Genomic DNA, 22,402 nt, shown 5'->3' with positions numbered 1-22,402 from the left:
ACTGAAGCTCCCTTCTCTGTGATAACTCCAGCCTGTGTCAAGTTGGCAAACAAAACCAGCCAGTACAGATAGTATCACACTCAACTGAATAAGATAGAAGACATTAGGTACTGCACAAACATTTTAATGAAGTATTTATTGTCATATTTTCAAGCAATTTCAAAAACATAAAAATAGTGGCAACTTTTAGAAACTGAGTTCCCTAAGGAAAATATCAGTAACAGGATATGTGGGAAATTATTATAGCTAGATGGACATGAGGAAAATCAGGTCATTCAGTGGAGGAAAAACTATCCTAGCTCACTAAGTACAAAGCCTGACAAAGACCAAGGCCAAGGGCCCCTGTAAGAAGGGAAGGGTTAATGAGAACACCAGGGGTAAGTAATATGACCTCATTTATACTTTATATGTTACTGAAAACTCCTTCTCATATATTTGCATACTCGTTTACACCTGAGGTAAGAACAATAACTTAGTTCGTTATTTACAGAGCAGAATTGCTTACTAACACTGTTAAAATAATGAGAATTCCCTGTTCTGTGTGCACCAATGGAGTAAGAGTGACCTGGCTGAAGCCAGGCTGAACGACTGAACTTTAACTAGCAGGGACTCTACATGGAACTTGAGGGTAAAGCCCTTGCCTTGAACATGTTTCTTCAGAACTACAAACAAAACCAAAGAAAGAACCATTGATAGGGAGCTGGAGAGGAAGCTCAGCAGATAAGAGCCCGAGTTGCTCTTGCAAAGGATCTGGGTTTGGTTCCCAGCATGCACACTGTGCTCACAACCATCCATAACTGCAGTTCCAGGGGATGAATTGGACCCTTCTGAACTTCTTAGGCACCAGGCTCCCACATGGTGCACAGCCACATGCAGGCAAAACAGTTATATAGGTAGAATAGGTCTGAATTTTCTTTTTAAAAGTGACTGCATGGCTTTAAAGGTCTCGGGGTAGGGACTGAGAACAAGGCTTAGTGAGAATGTTTGCTCTGTGCACAGGAAGCCTCCGTTTGATCCTTGGCACAAAAAGATCGAAAGGAAGATTCTCATTTTGTACAAATTATATATAAAGGAAAGATAAAGTACAAATTATTAAGTTTTCAGGCACTTCAAATTAAAGTGATCTCATGTTGTTTTGAGTATAAAATGTTCTAAACTTAAACAAATAGCTACCAAAAAGGGTACCCAAAATCTTTAACGGAAAAATGTATACTTACCTTGAAGGAGTCCTGACCAAAGGGAAGGGACTCCCCATAGTATCGATGCTCAGCAAACACCAGCATAGCTTTCAGCTCCTCAGCCACATCCCACATGAACCCCTAGGAAGAGTTTACAAATTCACAAGTCAAATTGGGCCATAAAACATCACACTGAACTTCTGCAAACTATATGAAATAGATGTTAGACCAGACCAGAAAGAACCCTCTAAAAAATGTGCAATAACCCCAGTACTTGGGAGGCAGAGGCAGGCAGATTTCTGAGTTCGAGGCCAGCCTGGTCTACAGAGTGAGTCCCCAGGACAGCCAGGGATATACAGAGAAATTCTGTCTCGAAAAAACAAAAAACAAAAACAAAAACAAAAAAACAAACAAAAAACCCAAACAAACAAAACAAAACAAAACTGTGCAATGTATGTGTGTTCCACAGGGAAAATAAATAAATAAATAAATCCATACTAGCTATATCATAGTGTACTACAGAGAAACAAAAAAAGATCAGTGTGTTCATCTAATAGTCACCTCATCTCTTCTTATCCTGACTCTCTGATACTGAGTCAATATTATATATCAGTCTTCAAACTGCACTGTGGTTAATATTCTAGGAAGGAGGTAAAGATATCTTTGCCTCAAAGACATACACAGACAACATAAAGAAATTAAAAGATAAATAAGCATATAAAACCCCCTTGGGATTTTAATCTAATTTATTAGAAAATCAACAGTATCTAACAGCAGCTGTTATTAATTACTGCTTGCAATGTGTCAGATACTGTTCTAACCACACATGTGATAACTCACTTAATTAGCACAATAGACAAAAATCAGGCACTGTGGATTTAGTGTTCACACAGATGGCACGGCCAAGCCTGAAGTACAGGCAGTTACCAAGGCCACCAGACGTCCTTACTCCACACTGCTGGCTTCTCACTAATCATTTGCTGTCTCTTTCCCTTTGACTGGACAGAACCCTCTGAATCCTTCCTAAGAAAGCATCCAAGGCAGACAGCATTAATTGATTAGATCAGCAGTTCTCAGCCTGTGGGCTGAAACCACTGGGAGATATCAAACTGGGAGATATTTCACAAGTCTTCTAAGATCACAGGAAATATCAGATATTTACACTATGATTTGTAACAGTTACAAAATTACAGTTATGAAGTACCGACAAACATAATTTTACGGTATTAAACTGAGAAACTGTATTAAAGGGTGGCAGCATTAGGGAAGCTGAGAACCCTGACATTGGGCAGTTTAGCATAGGTTAAAGCCATGTAATTCCTGGTGAATGCTGGAGGTGTTTAATATGTTACTATTTCCAAATGAGGCATAGGAACCTCAAAATGGCTTTGGTTATTTTGACCAATCTATAAGAAACTAGAGGAGCTACCTGCAGGGATAGTGGATATCTGTGGTTTTTGAGACCCCCCACTTCTCTTTCAGGGAGCTGTTCACTCTTGTCACATATTCCAGGTCCAACCACACCCAGCGCATGCCACCTTCCCCTGCATGCCCCAGCCCAGCAGAGCTAGCCATCTTTGTCCCCTCAACACCAGAGTGCTGCAAAGAGCTCCTGTACCTGCTGCAGCAGGAACTCACATGTGTGCCTTACACCACCAGACTGCAATGTCTTAAGAGAAGGAACAGAGCTCTGTGGAGTTGGTCTCAGGCTTTGACAGGAAGCAGCGTTAAAGGAACCCATAAAAGATGTGATTAGTGGTTGTTTGCCTGCATCCATTTCGAGGGTAATTTTATCTTTCAAAAGAAGACTAGACCATGGATTAACAAGCTATACCAGCAAGTTCTTTAATCTTATTATTTAGTCCTCACACCTATGGGAGCTAGGCATTCTTACTATATCACTGGGCGAAAAGGTTTGAGTTAATGGCTTGCTCAACTGAAATAGCAAACTGGCAGTCAGAATGGAAGCCTCATCCATCTGTCTTCACTGATTCTCTAAAACTTAATGTCCAGAAGTGAACGTCCAGTTGAAATGCTTTAGTTTAACAGGAAGATGCCAAGGGCTAGGAACATCTGGATCCACCCTTCTAGCATCTGCTTTGGACACTTATTTAAAACTGTTTTTCTTTTCCACCTCTCTGAGGACGTGGATACCCAGCAAGTGTTCAGTGGGGCCTGCAGAGCCTAAGGAGCACTGGGGTCCCAAGACTGAACATCTCTCGACCTGAAATAAAGCAGAGGTACTGGCCTGTCGGTTAGGCAGAGAAGAGTGGCTCCAGACAAAAGACTATCCCAACACTCAGGAAGCAGAGGCAGAAGCAGGCAGCTCTCTGGGTTCAAGGTCAACCTAGTCTAGATAGCAACTTCCAGGAAAGCCTGGGTTACATAGAGACCCTGCCCCAAACAAATGAAAAGCAAATCAAAAAGGGAAGAGACAAAACAGAACTGTTTTACACAAACAGCCCCAGGAGTCTGGACATTCGCCTCATGTCTTTTCTCCGGAGCTCTTTTATTTTAAGTATATATATTATTAAATTATTAATTTTTATTTTATTATTATTATTATCTTATTTTATTTACTTTTTTGGTTTTTTGAGACAGGGTTTCTCTGTGTAGCCCTGGCTGTCCTAGAACTCACTCTGTAGACTAGACTGGTCTCGAACCATTCTGTCTTCCAAGGGCTGAGATTAAAGGCATACATCACCACCGCCTGACATTTGAATTATTTATTTGTTTTTCTCTTGATTGTTTGGCTTTGCAGGCTGGGTGTCACTATAGAAGCAGAAAAGACTTGTAGCCCACCCTCCTGAGTGCTCCTCAGAGGGGTGCACCCCCATGCCCAGGCGATTTGGGTCTTGGCCATCTGAGGAAAGTAATCATAAATGAGTAAGACAGTAACTGTACACTTAGAGTCACATCTTTCTTGTCAGCTGAATTCAGTTCAGCAAACATTTCTCATAATCCCCTGAGAATGGTGCTCTGCCGGGCACTGGCACTGAGAAGGCACTGCTCCCTCCCCGGCAGGAGTTCACAGCCTAGCATCTTGGGGAGACATTTGACATTTTCTAGTCACAGCACTGTTTGTGTTCCTTCTATACTGTCTTGTTAATAGGTACATTGTTAAAAGATGATAGAAAATTAAGTCAGTGAAGCAAGTTCATAGATTATACTATTTTAATTCTAACAAATTAAAAACGGGTAGAACAGGAAACTCGATGAAACTGCGGCTACTTTATCTCCCCCATCCAACTGGACAGTCAAACTTTTATATTTTTCTTTGCATTGGTTCCATTTCAGCATTACTTATTAATTCAGTAAATAGTTATTGATCATCTACTATACACACAATACAAATTTTCACTTTAAACATACAGTATTAAATACAAAACATTCCTAGCCTTACATTTACCTTTTATAGGCCATAATCATGCCAAGGATACACAGTTGTCCACTGATGTTATAACTAAATTTCCCCCAAGAAAGTAATTTTGTCTACGTGTCTGTCTGTCTGTCTTCGTTGAGACAGGATTTCATGTATCTCAGTCTGACCTTGAACTAGGTAGCAGCATAGGCTAGCTCTGAATTTCTAGCACTGTCATTTTTCATTCACTCATGAACTTTTGCCATCTTTCTATTACTCTTGAGTTTAGTTTAGTTTAGTTTCCATTTCATGTATGTACTCATTTGGGGAGGGACACATGACATATCACACTTGAGGACATCAAAGAAGAACGTATAGGAGCTGGCTTTCCATCAAGCAGGGCTCAGGGATGAAGTCAGGTCATGAGCCTTTGCCAGCTGCGCCATCTTGCTCACTCTCCTTTTTCTTTTGAAGAACAGAATAATTAAAACAGTAATTCTTGGTCGTCTATACTGCTAAGCATTTCTCTTGTTTACCACTATAAGAGATACTATTTCAGCAGATCACTAATGTGTACATACCGTATTATTGCAAAACCAGACAATGTCCCCTTCATTACCAGTGTAGAAAAGTATTGATCCACCATCTCTCTGCCAGTGTTTATCAGCGACTAGGTACCGTTGTTTAAAAGTTCTTGTGTCAGAAAACCCAAAATGGTCAACCTATGATTAAAAACAAAACAGTCAAGACATTATTTCCTTTCCAAGGAAAAGGAATTGAAATTAACATTAAGTAAATGAAATTAACTAGCATTCTTCCACAGAAATCAAATTATACTATAAAAATAATCAAAGAAAATTTAAAGTTCATTTGGTCTTATTAATACTAGTGTCATTTTGAAATTACTTTGCTTAGATACTATGGAGGTCAAGATTTTCAGTGCAAAAGAAAAGATATAATTATAAAATCAAGTAGCTACTTAAAAACAATGTCAAATTAAAATTTTAAAATTTGATTTAACTTTATCTGATTAATTTTATGGAAAAAGAAAAACTATATATTTATGGTGTGTAAAATATGATATGATAAAATATGGACATATTTCAGAGTGGGCAAATTGGGCATACACATCACCTCTCATACTTACTGTTAGTGTACTGACAACATATGGTACTTGTCAAATAGTCAACACATCCCATTAGTTTTCATAATGCTTCACTATCTGAATTTTCATTATTCAAATTTTAATATAAAAATCAAGAACTAATTAGACACTGAAAAGATCTATGAACTGAGTAATTCTAAGACCAACAGACATTCCAAATGTTGGGATTTTGATGTCTAACCATTTCAAAGAAAAGAGAGCCAATAGAGGAACTAAGGCTTGTTACCAAAGTGACTGAATGACATTTGGGACAGAGAAATTGCAGGATAGGTCAATACATCCTACCACACAAGGGAGCAAAGGCATGTTTAAAAACAACAGAGTTGCATCAGCCAATGAAGGAAGAGGTCAGCGACAAAGGAACTATCTGCTATAGCTCACATTTTAATAAGCTTAGCAAAAACCAAACTGGCCATAGAAATAAGTAGTTTAATTGGCTGAAATATTCAATTCATGTAAGCCACTAATATATAAGGAAAATCTTCAAACAAGGGAAAAGTTCAATTGCCACCATTTAAAATGTCAACACAAGTGAGTAAAGGCTTAGCACAATTGAGCCACCGTAAATTAATTCCTTATTTTGAAACTGGGAATTAATAGTTAAAGATTCCATAGCAAAGCTGCCTTTTTGATAGTACTATCTTCCAGAGTATCAAATGGTCCCCAAATGAAAAAGAGCTATTAACTAGGAGTCAGCTAGTGCAGAAAGGTGATTAAGTTAAAGAAACAATAGTTCTGCAAAGTCCCTGATTCAGATAAGAGTTATTAATGGTATTTAAAAACACCAGGAAAAGAAAACAGTAACATAAAACACATCTTGATATCACAAAGTACACTCTTGTCTCTAGTGTAATGCTTTACAGGAAAGCACTGGGCTAACATCACCTTAATATAATATCACTGATGGTTGGGTAGGCAGGGCACAGACATCTTCTCATGCATACAATGTAAAAAAACAAAAACAAAAAAACCCCACATATCGTCTTGTTGAGAACAAGCAAAAGAAACTTATTCTAGTACTACCATTTCCTTTTCAGACTCCATTTAGTCCTAGGGGGAATTCAAGGTCTCAGGCCCTGGGGAAGCGGAGTAGTTCCCTAGAGCTGAACAGCTCCTGTTGTGAACAGTTGTGAGTGTAAACATCTCACAGACAACTTGTAGGGAGTCCAGCCATCTCAAAGACAACTTCTCCATCTTGCTGGCAGGATCAAACTAAGTTCACGTTCCCAGGTTTGGGACCCAGCTCCTATCCTGATTGATGGAAACTCCCTGCTCAATCCCTTATGTCAAAATATGATGGGAACAGTGCTACCGCCCAGCCAGCTCCCTATTTCTCTATGGTTTCATCCTTTAAATATGATGTACAATGTTCCTTCAGGGTAGCAGTTTAGCTCCCTAGCCTGTTCTGTGGCTCTGCTCAATCAGTAGCAGCTTGATTACAATAAATTTTTGCCATCTGCCTTGACCTGGTGTTTGAGTTCTGTTGGAGTTAAGTGGACCCGCAACAGTCTATGATTCATTCTTGCCAAAATTGTTCCATTTTTTTATTTTAATCTTGACTTTAGATTACCCCAAAGGAGGGCGTACCGAGGTAGCAGAGTAAACAGAAGTCTCCAAAAGACAACTGGACAAATCCGAGGGTGGGACATATTACAAGACAATCCATGGCCAGAGGACTGCTTTAGAGTAAGTAAGTTTTAAGGAACACAATAACCAGAGTGCAATCCAGGATTGACCCCAGTTTGAACAAATAAGATACAAGTGATAAACTGGAGTGATTGAGTTAATTTTTATTCTGGACAAGAAATGTAATGATGCTAAATACTTTCTAGAAGTAGCCATTTTATCCTGGCTACATAAGAAAATGTTTCTGTTTTTTAAGAGTGTACCCTAAACGGTTTAAGAGATAGACTACAATGCTGACTATCATCTTAGAATTACTCTAGCATGAATAAACAAATGAATTATTATATGAATTAAAGTTTCATCTACAGTGAAAAAAATAACATATAAAAAGTGCTCGGACTTTACAAAATAGCCAAACCATGTCAAAAATAAAAAAGAATAAATTAAACATGTAGAACTTTGGATATATTCTTAAGGCCTTTTTTTTTAACCTTTTGAAATTGTGAACTACCACCTAAATATAACTATCAAACCTCTTACAGTGGTAATATTCACATATAACTACAGGAGAGAAGAGCCTTTAGGATGGTGAAGGCTGATACCTCTGTGATTGGAAAGGACAGTATTAAGAGTGACATGCCTGGTCTGAAGCACACTAGATCCTAAGAGGGAAATGAAGCTTTTCAGTGAGAATTACTCTTGCCTCTGCCTCCCAAGTGCTGGGATTAAAGGTGTGCACCACCACTGTCTGATTTACAAGAATTATTCTTACAGTGTCAACAGCTTCCCCCTCCCCAGCCCCCCAAGGGCTTTCCTAACCATTAAGCCATAAATATATTGTGAAATAAAGGTCATTTGCACAACACAAATTTCCAGCACCCTCCTGGAAATTTATCCCATCATCAAGAACATCAACTGCAGCTACAGAACTGAGGGTTCAGTACCGGGTGGTCACACACACAAAGGATCAATGTGCCCTCTGCAGTCCAGACTGAGACACCATTTCCAAGGCCTCCAGTGGAGACTTTAGAAATCACAGCATGAAAGAAGGGACTGCAGAGGCCAATCTTATCTGCTTGCTCCAAGCAAGCTGAGTGCAAAGGGCTAAGTAGGTGAGAGTGCCCCAAAAGCCTCACAGGCATGACCTGGAAAAGGAGGCACATTTCTGGTCATGCACAGCGGTTCTTTCTAAAATAGAGAGAAAGAGAGGAAGGAAGGAAGAAAGGAAGGGAGGGATGGAAGAAGGGAAGGGGGAGGGAGGGAAAAAGAGAGGGAGGGAGAGGAAGAGGGAGGGAGGGAGGAGAAAAGGGAGGGAGGGAGGCCCAAAAGATGCTTCCTGCTTAAATTCATGTGGAAACATGGAAAGGATCTGTAAGCAAGTAAGGAAAGACAGAGAGAGGATATCCTCTAAATGAAATCCACAGAGGCAAAGATACCTGCTTGCATTTTGTAACTGCTCAAGCATGAAGCATATATCCAGAAGTAATATGAAATCTATTAAGCACAGTTGTTGACAATTTGGGACAGTGGGGATGGGAAGGAACACAAGCTCCTGCTCCATGCTATCAATCAGCTGGCCATCTCCAGCCATCTGTGATATTTTCATAAAGTGTTCTGAAAGGATAATGATCCTCAAAGAAGCCACATGATTTCCAAATAACATGACCAACAGAAATCAAACACAATTCTTTCTACATGCTGTGATAAACCCTGCTTCCCATCTCTGCTTCTGACATGCTGTAGCTCTATCTGCTATTTTCATAGCACACAGTTAGTTATAGGTAGGGTAACAACAAGCTTTCCCCCTCACTGGGGGGGGGCACTCAAAAATCTCCCTCTAAAATCTGTGGGTACAGTCATAAGTTGTTTACTAAGTCACATTCCAAAACACAGGGAATGCTGGTCCTTATGCTGATCTTGATGATGGTCATTACTACGGTGTCACATTCCGCTCCATTAAGTCAACTGATTCAAACAAAAACAAAAACAAAATCACACTTTCTCAACAGCCTGAAATTTTAGAAACTCACTGAATGACAGTTTTATTTAGGCGATCAGTTATACAATAACTGAAGGCAGAAATTGTATTAAAGATAGAAAAGGTCTCCTTGGAGATAAACATGACAAAAGAAGGGAAGAAATAAAGTAACCAGACTCATACTTCCAATGAGTCAATATGCCTTAGGGATGCTCTCGTGTGTGCAACCCTAATCCGGAGAAGAGAACGTGAAGATCTCCCTCTACTCAGATGTGTGTGCTGCAGATGTGTTTAGAGATTGTGGCATTGCTGTAGCTTCTCAAATAGGATGTGACAATGTTCCCAAGCACATTTGATTCCTGAAGGAAAGAACATCTCCAAATAGAAAAGATACAAGTTCTCAAAGAAAGAGCTAAAATTGAGAATGAGCATGGAATGTAAGGCGGACCCCTGTGAAGTATCTGGAGTCAGTGCTAGACAACAGGCTCTGGTGTTCCCAGGGCTAGAGCAAGAACGGAAGGTATCGATGACAAGTCTTATGAATCAAATCATTGGGAGTGACTCCCTATTTGTTTCTACCTTATTGTGTCAAAGCAGTTCAAAACCTGCTTAACACTCTACATGCATTTGTCTACACAATAGGAAGACAGGGAGCACTGGGACTGAATTTAACTGAAAGAATTACAGGCAATGGTTTTCCTGGATGACAAGGCAGTAACAGCAGAGAAACGCAGAGGAAGATGCATCTTACACACAGGAATTATTCTTCTCTCCACTTCACTGCCAAACGCTGAAGTCTTGCTAGCACCCTCTGTTTTGGTGTCAGGGCTGAGCCTAAGATTTTATACTTGCTTAGCACACACTAAAAAAACAAAATAACATACAAACAAAATGAACAAAACTACGTCCTAGAGTCCACAAGGACACCCTAGTCATCTTCAAGGGATTTTTTTTTTTTTGAGATTTTTATCTTAATTGAGTGCCTATTTTGGCTGAATGTTTGTCTATATGCCATGTGAGTGCAGCGTCCAGGGATATAGAAGGCACCAGATCCTTAGGACTGGAGTTTTTAGATCATGGAGTTTGAGTAACCACATAGGTGCTGAGATTTGAACCTGGGTCTTCTGGAAAAGCAGCTAGTGTTTTTAACCACTAATCTACATCTGCAATGCCATAACACATTATTCTTGACATATTTTTGTCTATAATAAGCAGGAGAGAAAAAGCAGTTCCTTCCTTCTATACTATGTTTTATAAAAATAGTATATTTATTTGTTAAAATGAGATTCATAGAAATAAAATATTATGGTGAGACAAAAATGGCAAGGAAAAGGAAAACAAAAACAGTGGTCCACTACAGGAGTAGTCCTTTAAAAAAAAATTGGGATTCAGCTTCTTGTGCTCACTGTTAGCTTGAAAGATAAGAGAAATATAGAATATTTTGCTTTCATGCCATTTGGGCAACTCAGAATGGCAGTAGCTACCACAATACCATTGTACAAGGCAGGTGCATTATAAATAATAAAATGTACTCCTAAAGCAATAGTTCAGCATGTTTCTAAGGAGGATGTTCTTTTACTAAATGTACAACTTTGTTTAAGAAAAATTAAACTATGAGCTTTCCTTTTATTTATTTTTTAAATGCTGAGGGCACTATTTTTATTTTTAATATTTTTACTTTTGTGTGTGTGTGTGTGTGTGTGTGAGAGAGAGAGAGAGAGAGAGAGAGAGAGAGAGAGAGAGAGAAAGAGAGATTCTGCAGTTGCTGTGAAAACAGAGCCAACTCAACTCCAAGAAGAACATGCCCCAAAACAGTGAGAACCGAGTGCACAGTTCTCAAGATCCAATTTGTGCAGACAGCTTTACCGCATTGTCTAAAGGCTCGACACAGTAGGTAGAGATTTTTTATAAAGAGGCTATGATAGGGATGGTGGGCAAGACAGTTACTATCATCACTCCTGACTGACACGCAGTAAGAAATACCCATGTCTTCACTACCACAGACAAATGCAAGTACCATTCACTGGCTAGAAACAGGGACTTTTGTTTGTCTAATGCTAAGTCAGCAGTTAATCTAACAATTCCATATATATATATGTGTGTGTGTGTGTGTGTGTGTGTGTGTGTATACATATATATAATATATATCACATATATATATATATGAGACCAATGAGGGGTATTAGATGAATTCCTGCATTTATTGAACAGCATTTCAACCTATATTGAAGATATTCCATTCTGAAGAGTAAATTTCTTGCCAGGACAAACACACACAACACACAAGCATTTCAAAAGCAGCCAAAACCTATACATGATGCCAAGCAAGAATTTAAGTTTATATTTCCTGTTTTATTAAATATAAAATGACATTACTGTTTTTCTTCCTTTATAATCTCATTTATAAAAATGTATTTGTTTGTTTGTTTGTTTTAATTATGTAGGAGTGCTCTGTCTGCATGTATACCCACATGCCACAGAGAGGATCAGATCCCTTTATGGTGGGTCACGAGCCACCATGTGGATGCTGGGAACTGGACTCAGGATCTCTGGAAGAGCAGCCAGCATTCTTAACTAATGAACCATCAAACCAGCCCTTCCTTTATAATCTCTTATTCTAAATGTTCCTATATACATTCTCCTTATACCATTATTATAATTATATGCCATGCCACATTCCAGAAATGGAGGCTAGAATGTATTGTAATGAAAACAGATGAAGACAACCCCCAACAACTAAAACCTGAAAACTAACCACACATTTTGCACAGAGGTATGATATATGTAGCTTACAACCCACCCTTCCGTTCTACCATTCCTTCAGCCCTGGGGCTGTAGACACTTCCCAAATCTTCTCCATCCAAACAATCCAGTTCTACTTCTCATATAATCTAAAGTCCTCAAAACACTATTCACACCCTAGCTCAATTAATATCCCCTTTGAAATATAGTACCCAAGCCTAAATTCCACACATAGCATACAGTTTGACAAATATATAGGAAATATAATTTGACTTGCTCACTGTTCCCTGAAAGTACAAACTAGGGAAATACTTAGAGCCATAGCCTCACTAGCACAGATTGAACTAGGGAAGCTGGGCTGGATTAAGTAGCATCCCCTCCAAAGATGGGATAGCTTCCCTGATTTATACGGGACCTTGTTTGGAAACTGGATCACTGCAGATATGAGCAGTGGAACTGAGGTCTTGATGAAGTCATTCTTATAGAGAAGAAACGGACGCAAGCACAAAATGAATGCAATGTGCAGACATAGACAAGGAGATGGCTGCATGGCAGTGGAACAGAGCCAAACAGCTGCAAACTGAAATATCAAGGATTACCAGTGAACCCCAGCAGCCAGAGAGAGGCATGGAAAAACAAAACCAAACCAAAAATCCTCTCCCTTTGAGCCCCCGTGCTGGTTTGAGTGAGAATGGTTCCTATAGGCTCCTATGTTTGAATACTTGGTCCCCAGTTAGTGGAACTATTTGGGAAGACTGGAAGGTGTGGCCTTGGAGAAGGTGTGTTACCAAGGTGGGTTTTGAGGTTTCAAAAGACAGGACTCATTACCACTGTGTGTCTCTCTCTACCTCCTACTTGCAAATCAGGATGTGAGTTCTCAGCTATTCCAGCCACCATGCCTTTGCTCCACCATCAAGGACACTGCAGCCTCTGAAACCATAAGCCCAAATGAAACCCTTTCTTCTATTAGAACTTGTCTTGGTTTCTTATCACAAAAATAGAAAAGTAACTAAGATAGCCCCCCAAAAGGACCTAGTCCTGTCCACATCTTGTTTGGACTTGTAACCTCCAGAAGTGAAAGGTTGTTTTCACTTCTGGGCTTATAGTTCTATGCTCCAAAAGCCAATTTTCATAACCACCAGTAGTGTAAATGCTACCACCTTTGCCAGCATTTTGTGTTTTCTTTCACACATTCCATTTCAAACAGCCATTCTGAGATGCAGTCTCCATGTTATTTTGATGTACGTTTTCATAATGACTAAGGAAGTTGACCATATTTTCACAGACTAATTGAATATATTTTCACATATTTATTGGTCATTCATGTTTCTTCTTTTGGGAACTGTGGCTCTAGTCACAATAGCTAAGACATAGAATCAGCTAAGATGTTCATCAACAGATGAATAATAAAAATGTTGTATACATTCATAGGAAATTTTATACAGTCATAAAGAACAGAATTATACTATTTGCAGAGAAATGAATGATAGAGATCATTTGGTTAAGTGAAATAGATATATCAGACTCTGATGTTACTTGTTTTCTATCATATGCACAACCTAGATTTCATACACACATACCACACACACACACACACACACACACACACACACACACACACACACACACAAAATGAAAGAGGGATTATTCAGGAAGATGAGGGAGATTTAAAGAGACCAGAAAACAAGAGAAGGTGATGTGGACAAAAAGAAAGACAAATATTGCCTGTTTTTCTCTTGAATGCAGAATCTAGATTCAAAAGTCTATATAGACGGATGAACGTATGTGACATGAACACAGAGAAGGAACACTATGGGGACAGGAAGGTGACTAGGACAGTGATAAACTTTATTTCAGTATGGTCACTGACAAAACAGATGGGGGCTGGGCAGCAAGTACAGTGCTTGCCTGAAAATTGCTCTACCACTGACCTTTATCCTCAAGCAAGAAACTGCATGTGTTAAGGGAAGAACATGTAAGAACAGTATTAGGCCATAACACAAAAATACAAATCATCCTTACCAGGCGAGAACCCCCTGCCAATCACACTTATGACAGACAGGAATTTAGAAAGCATACAATGCTCCCCTTGCATATGATTGTGCCAGAACACAATATTTTGTTATGCTGAAGAAATGCATGATTTTTAAAGGACTTAAGGAGGAAATGAAATTTACGAAGTCCCCACATGAACGGGACCTGCCAAAGGAAACAACTAAAGAAAGCAATCCTGCACGCTTTTCCTTCTGGGGAACTCCAACGTCAAATTCAATACTCATTCACTATAAAAGACCTCCAGGGATTTCTTTTCATCATCTTAAAAATACACTCTACAGACCACTCATTGTTTGGAGCACTGTGAAAAAGATAAAGGAAGGGAAAAAGGACATCCTCAGCTCAACCCCAACCCCAGAACAATAGCAGCAAGTTCAAAAGAGAGCCAGTGGCTTCCTTTGATTACTTTCAGGTGCTCTGGCACTACATCAGCATCTTTGATGACAGCTGCCCAGACCTAATAGGATGTACAAACAAATGGCCATCACTAGCTAAACACATTTCACCAGACAAGCATTCCTTGAATAACCATTGTGCGGCAATTAGCAGAGATGTACGGATGAACAAGATGTACATGGTCAGTGCGGTAACCAGAGTGCTTCCTGTCTGGTGACAAACCACAGGAAAAGTAAACACACAAGTACACCAGTTTTATTTTGACAGATAATCACAGAAGTCAATCAAACAAGGGTAGCCTGGCATGTACAAAGCCCTAGGTTTCATCCTCGGTGCTCTAATAAAAGAAAATAAACATGTCTTATACCTATGCTATTATAAACTCCAAGATAGAGAAAACAGTGTCACATTTTGAGGTAACCTAAGGTATAATAACTACGTTAGCATTTATACTTAGTAAAGGGACCTCTCCCTTCAAAATTACAGTGCTGGCCATCCTCAATGAGAAGGAAATTACCACTATTTGCAAGTGGCATTTTCCTCTCACGGTCTCTGACCTCACAGAGCTCACCCATTGGGGAATGACCCCTTTCAGTCACCTGTGGCTTCTTCAGCTACGGGATCTTATAATCTAGTTGTGGTGTGCAACCAACATTTAGCTACAATGTTTTGAAAGTTTAAGGGCCACCCTGACCAACTCATAGGGAGACAATCTACTCTTGACACTGGGATTCTCACCTAGAAAACCTGGCATCTGACAGTAGCATTATCCACTTGCCCACGATACCTCCATTCAAACTTTTTTAAAGTTTTAAATGAACCTAGCAGGTATCAGGATTGCTTTTGACTTTTCATGCATCTCAGCTTTGGCTAAGCCTCCCTCAACCCCATCTTCTCCTCCCCTCTCTGCCACCATCTTCCCACTTACACCTTTTTGTCTGTTTGTATGTTTGTTTGTTTGTTTTTCAAGACACAATTTCTCTGTGTAGCCCTGGCTGTCCTGGAACTCACTCTGTACACCAGGCTGGCCTCAAACTCAGAAATCCACCTGCCTCTGCCTCCCAAGTGCTGGGATTAAAGGTGTGTGCCACTACTGCCTGGCCACTTACACCTTAACATCCTTATTTAAAATCTCTTTATAAAATTATTGTCAGTGAACTTTGTTAGTTGTAACAAAATGCTGGTGAAAAAGTTCACCCATACTCTAGAGTGAGGGACTCTTTTTGCTTCTGAGGCTCCCTTAATTTTCTTTGTGGATCTCGTTTAAAAGATAAACATGGCAGTCTCTCCTTCAAACAGAACCATCTTCCTGCGAAGGAAGCTGTTTTCACCATAGAATTTTGCCTCCTCTGAATTCCCAGGCTCACATTTGCTACAGGATTTTCTCTATCCAATCACATTAGGGCAGTGACAGGCCTGTGATTGAACAGGAAAAGAGAGGTGGAGCTGGAGTTGGAGGAGGGAAAAAGTCAGGAGCAGGAGGAGGAGAAGGGTCAGGAGCAGGAGGAGAGGTCGTCACCATGGATGCAGACGATGGGGATGGTCCAGACCCCACGAGGTTATACAACCAAGCAGGTTTTTACAAAATGAGATTAACTAGGTTAAAATATTGTCTTTACTATATGGTTCTAAAATTATTGAATTGGCATCTTGTAAATTGTAATTTTATTCTTATATAAATCTGATTGGATATTAAAGCCTTAAGAGTCAGGCTTTACTTACTGGGTAATAGGCTCTATTTAGATGAATGATTGTGGGAGTGTATAAAGAGTTGCATGCGAGCGATATGTAGCTGGCTGGGAGGAAATAACAAAAACCCTCTGGAGCTTAGTATTGAGGATGAACAGTACTGGTTCAAAAACGTGGCCCGGCGGGAAAGCAAGCTTGCAGCATGGATTCATTTTTTTATAATTCCTGCAACACACATCTCTTTTCCAATACCTTATGCTCACCCCGTAGTAGATTTGTACCCAGCCTTATCTTTCCATCATGAGAAGCATTAATCTTTGTATGAGCTAGACAGAGTTTTATAAAATGGAGACTATGATCCATCAGTGGACTATAAAATCAATTTAGTGGGTCTTAGCATTTTTTAAATACTAAGAAACCAATCTACAGATTTTCAAATTATTTTTATCTTAGTAGAAAGTCAAAATAGCCTGAGCCATTATGTCCCTAAGAGTATAGCTCTATATAAAGAACAGCTACCTGTCAAATCATATTCCAAGAAATAAGTAAAGTTGGGGGAGGGGGTCCTTGCAAATTAGAGTACATTTAAAGAAACGGATGCCACAGACAGTAAATTCCAGGGCCCTGTGGGGAAGGATAGCTCCTACACCAGGCGGGATTAGTTGGAGAAAGTCTCCTAGGAGAATTAGGATTGAAGCAGGGTCCAGTAAGGCTGGATTAGAAGAGAGAAGCAGCAGGTCTGAGGCTAGAAGAACAGAGAGACCGGAAGGCTATGATAATGTAACCTGGAATAACACAGAACAGGCAGTAACCCCGAGAAATGTAAAGAAGTGGCATGAACTGGGTCTGGGGTGTGGCTCAGTGGTGCAGCACCTGCCTAGGATGCAGTAAGGTCCTAAGCTGATTGGGCAGCACTAGAAAAAAAAAGAAGGGATGGAGCCGAAGAGGTTGCTATAAACTAGAAAGGATATTATGTAAACTGAAAGGTTCCAGTGACTGGACTTGGGGGATAGGTGTGATGATGATGAAATCAGCCAATCCTAAACATGAGCCACTAGGCTAAGAGACACATGAAAAACAGCAGAGCAGGGTTGGAAAGGAGGGCCATAACACTAATCTTTGCTATAATCTGTCCTAATCTGCAATACTTTCATCTGGGAAGGACGAAAGTATTGCAGATTAGGACAGATTATATATACATATATGTATATGTGTGTGTGCATGCTTAAAAGTCACATGTAATATTATCTCAGCTCTCCATGAGCTGAGCAAAGGTGGAGAGTCAAGACATCTTCGAGGGCCAAGGTCAGATGATTTAGAACTTAAAGTCAAGCCATGGAAAGCATATCATCAGCTAGAGCTGCCTGCAGTAGTGAGGTGTGTGTGAGGAAAGATGAGCCATGGTTCTAGAGCAGACCTTCCGGGGCCACAGACAATCAAGATGGAGGTAGGTGCACTCCAATGAGAAAAGAGGTTCAATTCACAAGAACTCTTGCCTTATAAAGAGTGGTCATGACTTACCTGAAAGATTAGAGCACAGAGAGGCAGACAGAAGTCTTCTCTTAGCCTGAATGTCTCATTACCAGGGAAAAACAATGATCAAGGGATAAGAGGCCCATCAGCACCAAGGACAAGAAAAACTGTCACCCCTGCTTTTCCATACTGTGTCCCATGACCTGCTCCCTCACAGGAAGAAGCCAGCAGTGTCAGGAAGTGGCACAAGTTTCCGAGTGTTTAAAAGGACAGCATCTGCAGCATGACCCTGCTTCAAGCTGCATAGGAAAAAAAGACAAAGAATACTAGTACTTCCTTACTCTCTTCTCTGGTGAGTCAGAGCCATTATTTGGCTTGCAGTTCCTTATTTAAATTGGGTTATTAAACCACAATGTCGGTGCCCAAACTTGCAGGGTGTAGAGACATATAGCATCCTTTTTTTTATCATATGTGGACTCCCATGGAAAACTTTCCTAAAGTGGCACTTGAATCAAGGTTCAAACGCGCGCGCGCACACACACACACACACACACATGCATGCGCACATCCACACACGGCTGGGGAAGGAATATGAATTGATAATGATATTAATTCAAACATAGTGATAAATTTGAAGAGCACTGTCTCCCTCTCAAAACCACAAATGCTCTATAATATAGTGGGAAGAAAGAGGAATTAGAAGGTAGACTTGAATACAGGAAAGACCTTGTGCCTGGACAGAACCTCCACCACTGTTTCATACTTCAAAGCCTCACCCCAAGTCTCATTCTTTGTAACCAAGGAGGGCTGAGGAATAAATTTTGCCACATGATAGTCTGTTCTGTAGGCTTCTTCTAATTCCAAAGAGAATAATTTTACAAACTAATTTCTGTCTCCAGAATTAGGAGCCCTCAAAATTGTCTGCATTCTCTCTAACCCCTTTCGGAATAAGCACCTGAATCATATTGAATCATCAGAGGCCGTAGTCCTGTGATATTTCCCTATGCAACTATGCATGTCAGTAGACATGCGAGTCTCTGTTCTCCTATTCATTCTGTGTTCCAATTTATTGCAGATGACCTTCAGGAAGCAAAAGGAAAGTTTTTCTTCTCATCTCCAGACTGCAGCACAGTTCTGAGAATGCCCCCAGAGAATCTGGCATTAACAACCTGGTTTTTCCTAAGTGATGTGTCAGCCTATAAAATGTGATCAGGAAGAACAACGTCTTGGGCTGGGCGGAGGTGTGGACAGCTGGAGACGACTTCTCACCAATGGTAGCATGGCAGAGCAACCTGAGTTAGTAATACATGCAAGGGCAAATGAAGATCTATAGATAATTAGACATAGTTTGTAAATGAAAAATAAAAATCATGTTTCCTTTAACTCTCTAATAAGTTTGACTGAGAAACAATTAACCACCATACAAATACTTTCTTTAAAAAAAGGTGTGTGTGTGTGTGTGTGTGTGTGTGTGTGTGTGTGTATGCACACACATGCTCTTGCCCCACCCCCAACCCCAAGTCAGTTAAGTGCTTCCCTTGGAAACATGAGGACCAGAATTTGATTCCTAGAAGCCATGTTTTAAAAAGAAAACAAAATAACAACCCCCCACAACCAACAGTGACCTTTAAAAAGACATTTTTTTCTTTTATTGTGTATATGTGTACATATGCATGTGCACCCAGTATAGAAGCCAGACATAACTCCTCAGAACCTATGCAGCTTGTTTTGAGTCAAGGTCTTTCATTGGCCTGGAGTTTGGCAGACCGGCAAGTCGAGCTAGCCAGCAAGCGCAAGGGATCCACCCCTCTCCACTCCCCAGGGCTGGAAATGACAAATGCAGGTCACCACACTCACGGTTTGGTTGTTTTGTTTTTTCAAACATGAGTTCCAGGGTTTAAACTCTGGTCCTAATGCTTCCAAGGCAAGCACTTAACTGAGTGAGGTATCTTCTCGGCCCACATTTTCCCTAATATTTTCATTTTATTACCCTTTCTACAGCCACCATCTGTATACCAAAGAAAAGTCTGGAATTAAGTTGTTACCTTCTGAATCTCTTTGTAGGCAAGCTGGAAGAAGGATCAAAATAAAATTCTAGCTGCAGCTTGCAGGTTACTGAAATGAACAGAATGAAAAGAAACAGACCTCCTCTCATGTGCTCATCAAGAAGGGACAGACCCTTGGGACATACACTCCCATAACTATTACCATCGCCAGACACGCAACTCTTCCTTACTTCCTTGTCTGTTGAAGTGGACAAGAGGGAAGGCAAATGAAACAGATTAAGAAGATTTGTGAAGACAGCATCCTAAGAACGCTAATACTCAGCATCCCACGGGAGAACATGGATGCTTTCAAGACAATGTTTGTTTTTTTTTTTTTTTTTTTTTTTTTAAACGAGTCAGAAGTCAGATGTGATCCAACCTGTAATCCAAGCACTTTGGATGTAGACACAAATGGATCACAGTTTGAAGCTAACCTATACTATGCACTGAGAACCTGTCTAAGGAAGATAGGGGGCAGGGCATTACTAGAATGATATAAAACAAATACCATAACACAAGGAAGGAAAAAGATTCCAGCCACCATAAAAGTATAAAGACCTGGCCAGCCATACTCTCCAGATTTTGAATTGACTCCTGGCTGTGGCAGTGTCTTCGATGGAGCTTTAGACAAGAATGAATGGATGAGAATGATAAAGGCAGGAAAGGCGAACAGAGCCAACTGAAGGGAACAATGTGGGCTTCCGAACAGAGCCAGGAAAGGAATGAACATGTGTGGAGAACAGATTAGAAATTTAACAGTGGGCTGCAGCCACAGAGTGAAAACCTGTCAGTGCTACAGGAATCTGTTCTCCCCATCCCTCCCTTGGTCTAAGACAGGGTCTCACTCTATAGGCCAAGCTGACTTGAACTCACAACCCTCCAACCTCAGTCTCCCAATGCTGGGATTACAGGCGTTAGTCATCAACACAGGTCCGGATAGTGTTTTTAATACAGAAAACAATAAGGAGCCAGAGCACATTCTGAGCAGGAAAGCAGCTTGATTTACATAATTAATGTGACCCACAGAACAACAATGCAAAGGGATCTTCAAGGACAAGCAACTGCTCTTGTATTCCAGAAGTTAGGGTGTCACATCAATGGAACTACAATAATGGGGGGGGGTACACAAATGAAAACAATAGACTATAGGTGCAATCAACTCAAGCATTGTAGGAGCCAAGAGTAGAAGAAAAAGAAGAGCCCAATGTAACAGACACCTCAGGCTTTAAAGTCTTCTTTCTGCTCAGGTCCAGTGTCCTTTCCTCAGAGAAGCTGTCCTCAAACACAGGCACACAAAACACTGTTGTACTTAGCTTTGCCAACTGCTGTACTCCCTATATCCACACATGCATAACACCCAACCACCCTCGACTATTTCTTTCAAGGTAACTACTACATGTTGTAAATTTTTTATTATTTTGTGTGTATAAGTGGTTTTGCCTTCATGTATGTTGGTGTATTACATGTGTGAAGTACCTTTTGAGGTTAGAAGAGGGTATTGGGCCTCTGAGATTGGGGGTTAGATGGTTGTGAGGAGCCATGTGGGTGCTAGGGCTCCTAACCACTGAGCCATTGCTCCAGTCCCTCAGCTGTAATCTTAATTGTCATATTTTTATTGCCCAAGCAGAAAATAAGCTCTTTAGGAGAAGTCAATCTGCGGTCTCCAAAGCCACAAGTGATGTTTATATACGTATCAAATGTTTTGTAATAATTGGACTGCAGAGAGAAAGTCAGACTAAATTATCTAACCAGATGAGACTAGTTCTGAGTAAGACCTACAAGAAATGTCACAGAGAAATATCAGGAGGCAGATTGGAACGGGGATTAAAATAGATAACATGCTGTGGTTCAGTTTCCCCATGAATAAGTTAGAGGCATGAGTGCCAAGATGTCACAGCTAGGGTCACTTTGAGAATAAATAAATTAATATATATAAAGTACTTAGAATACTGCCTGGCACATAGTACTAGCTCAAATCATGTCTATTATTTACTGTTGGGATTATTTGGGGGTGGAAGGAAAGAGGCATGGACTTGAGGAGCAGCAAATGGAGATGGGCAGGGAAGGGTTCAAAGAGTCCACCTAAGGACCTAAGAACAGCTTAAAAGCAATCGTGGGGAACCATAGAAGTGAGTGTATGAATGTCTTCCCACTACAGGCAGAAGGGACTAAAAGCAGACACATGGGGAGACGTCAAAGGGTCGGAGCCAATGCCTATTCTGGGCCGATTTCTGTAATTTTAACTTCCTTTCAAACACCCCCAAATTCTGTCTCTCTCAATTCTTTCCCAATACCCCTGAGTTGGGGTTGGTATTCTCCTTGCTTCTATTCTTGTCTCTATTCTTCCTCCCCAATTCCTGCGTTAAAATGTCATCATCAAGTTAGACAGCACTGCCAACTGTCTTGTGCAATCACCAGTGACCCAGTTCACATCTCCTCTTCCACAGCAGTTTCACCTCCTTGCTTACTATCATTCCACATAACACCTGTAGAATTGTGCTCTTATGTGTCTTGTTGCATTTTTTTCTGTCTTCTACTTCTTCAAATCCTCGATTGTGTCATCCCTGGTCACACCAACCTTGCAACAAGTGTCAAGCATTCCACTTTCGTCAGCCATCGCTCTTTACTACTGCCATGAGCCCCTAAGTCCTTCAGCCTCACTACTGCCCTTAACTCCACTCAGCCTCACTCTCC

At 40.4% G+C, this 22,402-nt stretch overlaps 1 protein-coding gene across 2 annotated transcripts in view; it reads right to left on the bottom strand.

The window, feature by feature from the left end:
• The window catches only part of Prcp (prolylcarboxypeptidase), a 47,954-nt gene that overhangs the window by 17,780 nt on the left and 7,772 nt on the right, over positions 1 to 22,402 (bottom strand). For both annotated transcript variants that reach the window (XM_031387392.1, XM_031387390.1), the window contains exons 2-3: positions 5,121 to 5,261; positions 1,218 to 1,319 (exon numbers count right to left, since the gene is read on the bottom strand). In XM_031387392.1, coding sequence (XP_031243252.1) covers positions 1,218 to 1,313 — 96 coding nt within the window. In that variant the 5' untranslated portion in view covers positions 1,314 to 1,319; positions 5,121 to 5,261. The remainder of the gene's footprint in view (positions 1 to 1,217; positions 1,320 to 5,120; positions 5,262 to 22,402) is intronic.

Source organism: Mastomys coucha, unplaced genomic scaffold (genome assembly GCF_008632895.1).
Source record: "Mastomys coucha isolate ucsf_1 unplaced genomic scaffold, UCSF_Mcou_1 pScaffold21, whole genome shotgun sequence".
Lineage (NCBI taxonomy): Eukaryota > Metazoa > Chordata > Mammalia > Rodentia > Muridae > Mastomys > Mastomys coucha.
This window is presented reverse-complemented; position numbering and strand designations above follow the sequence as displayed.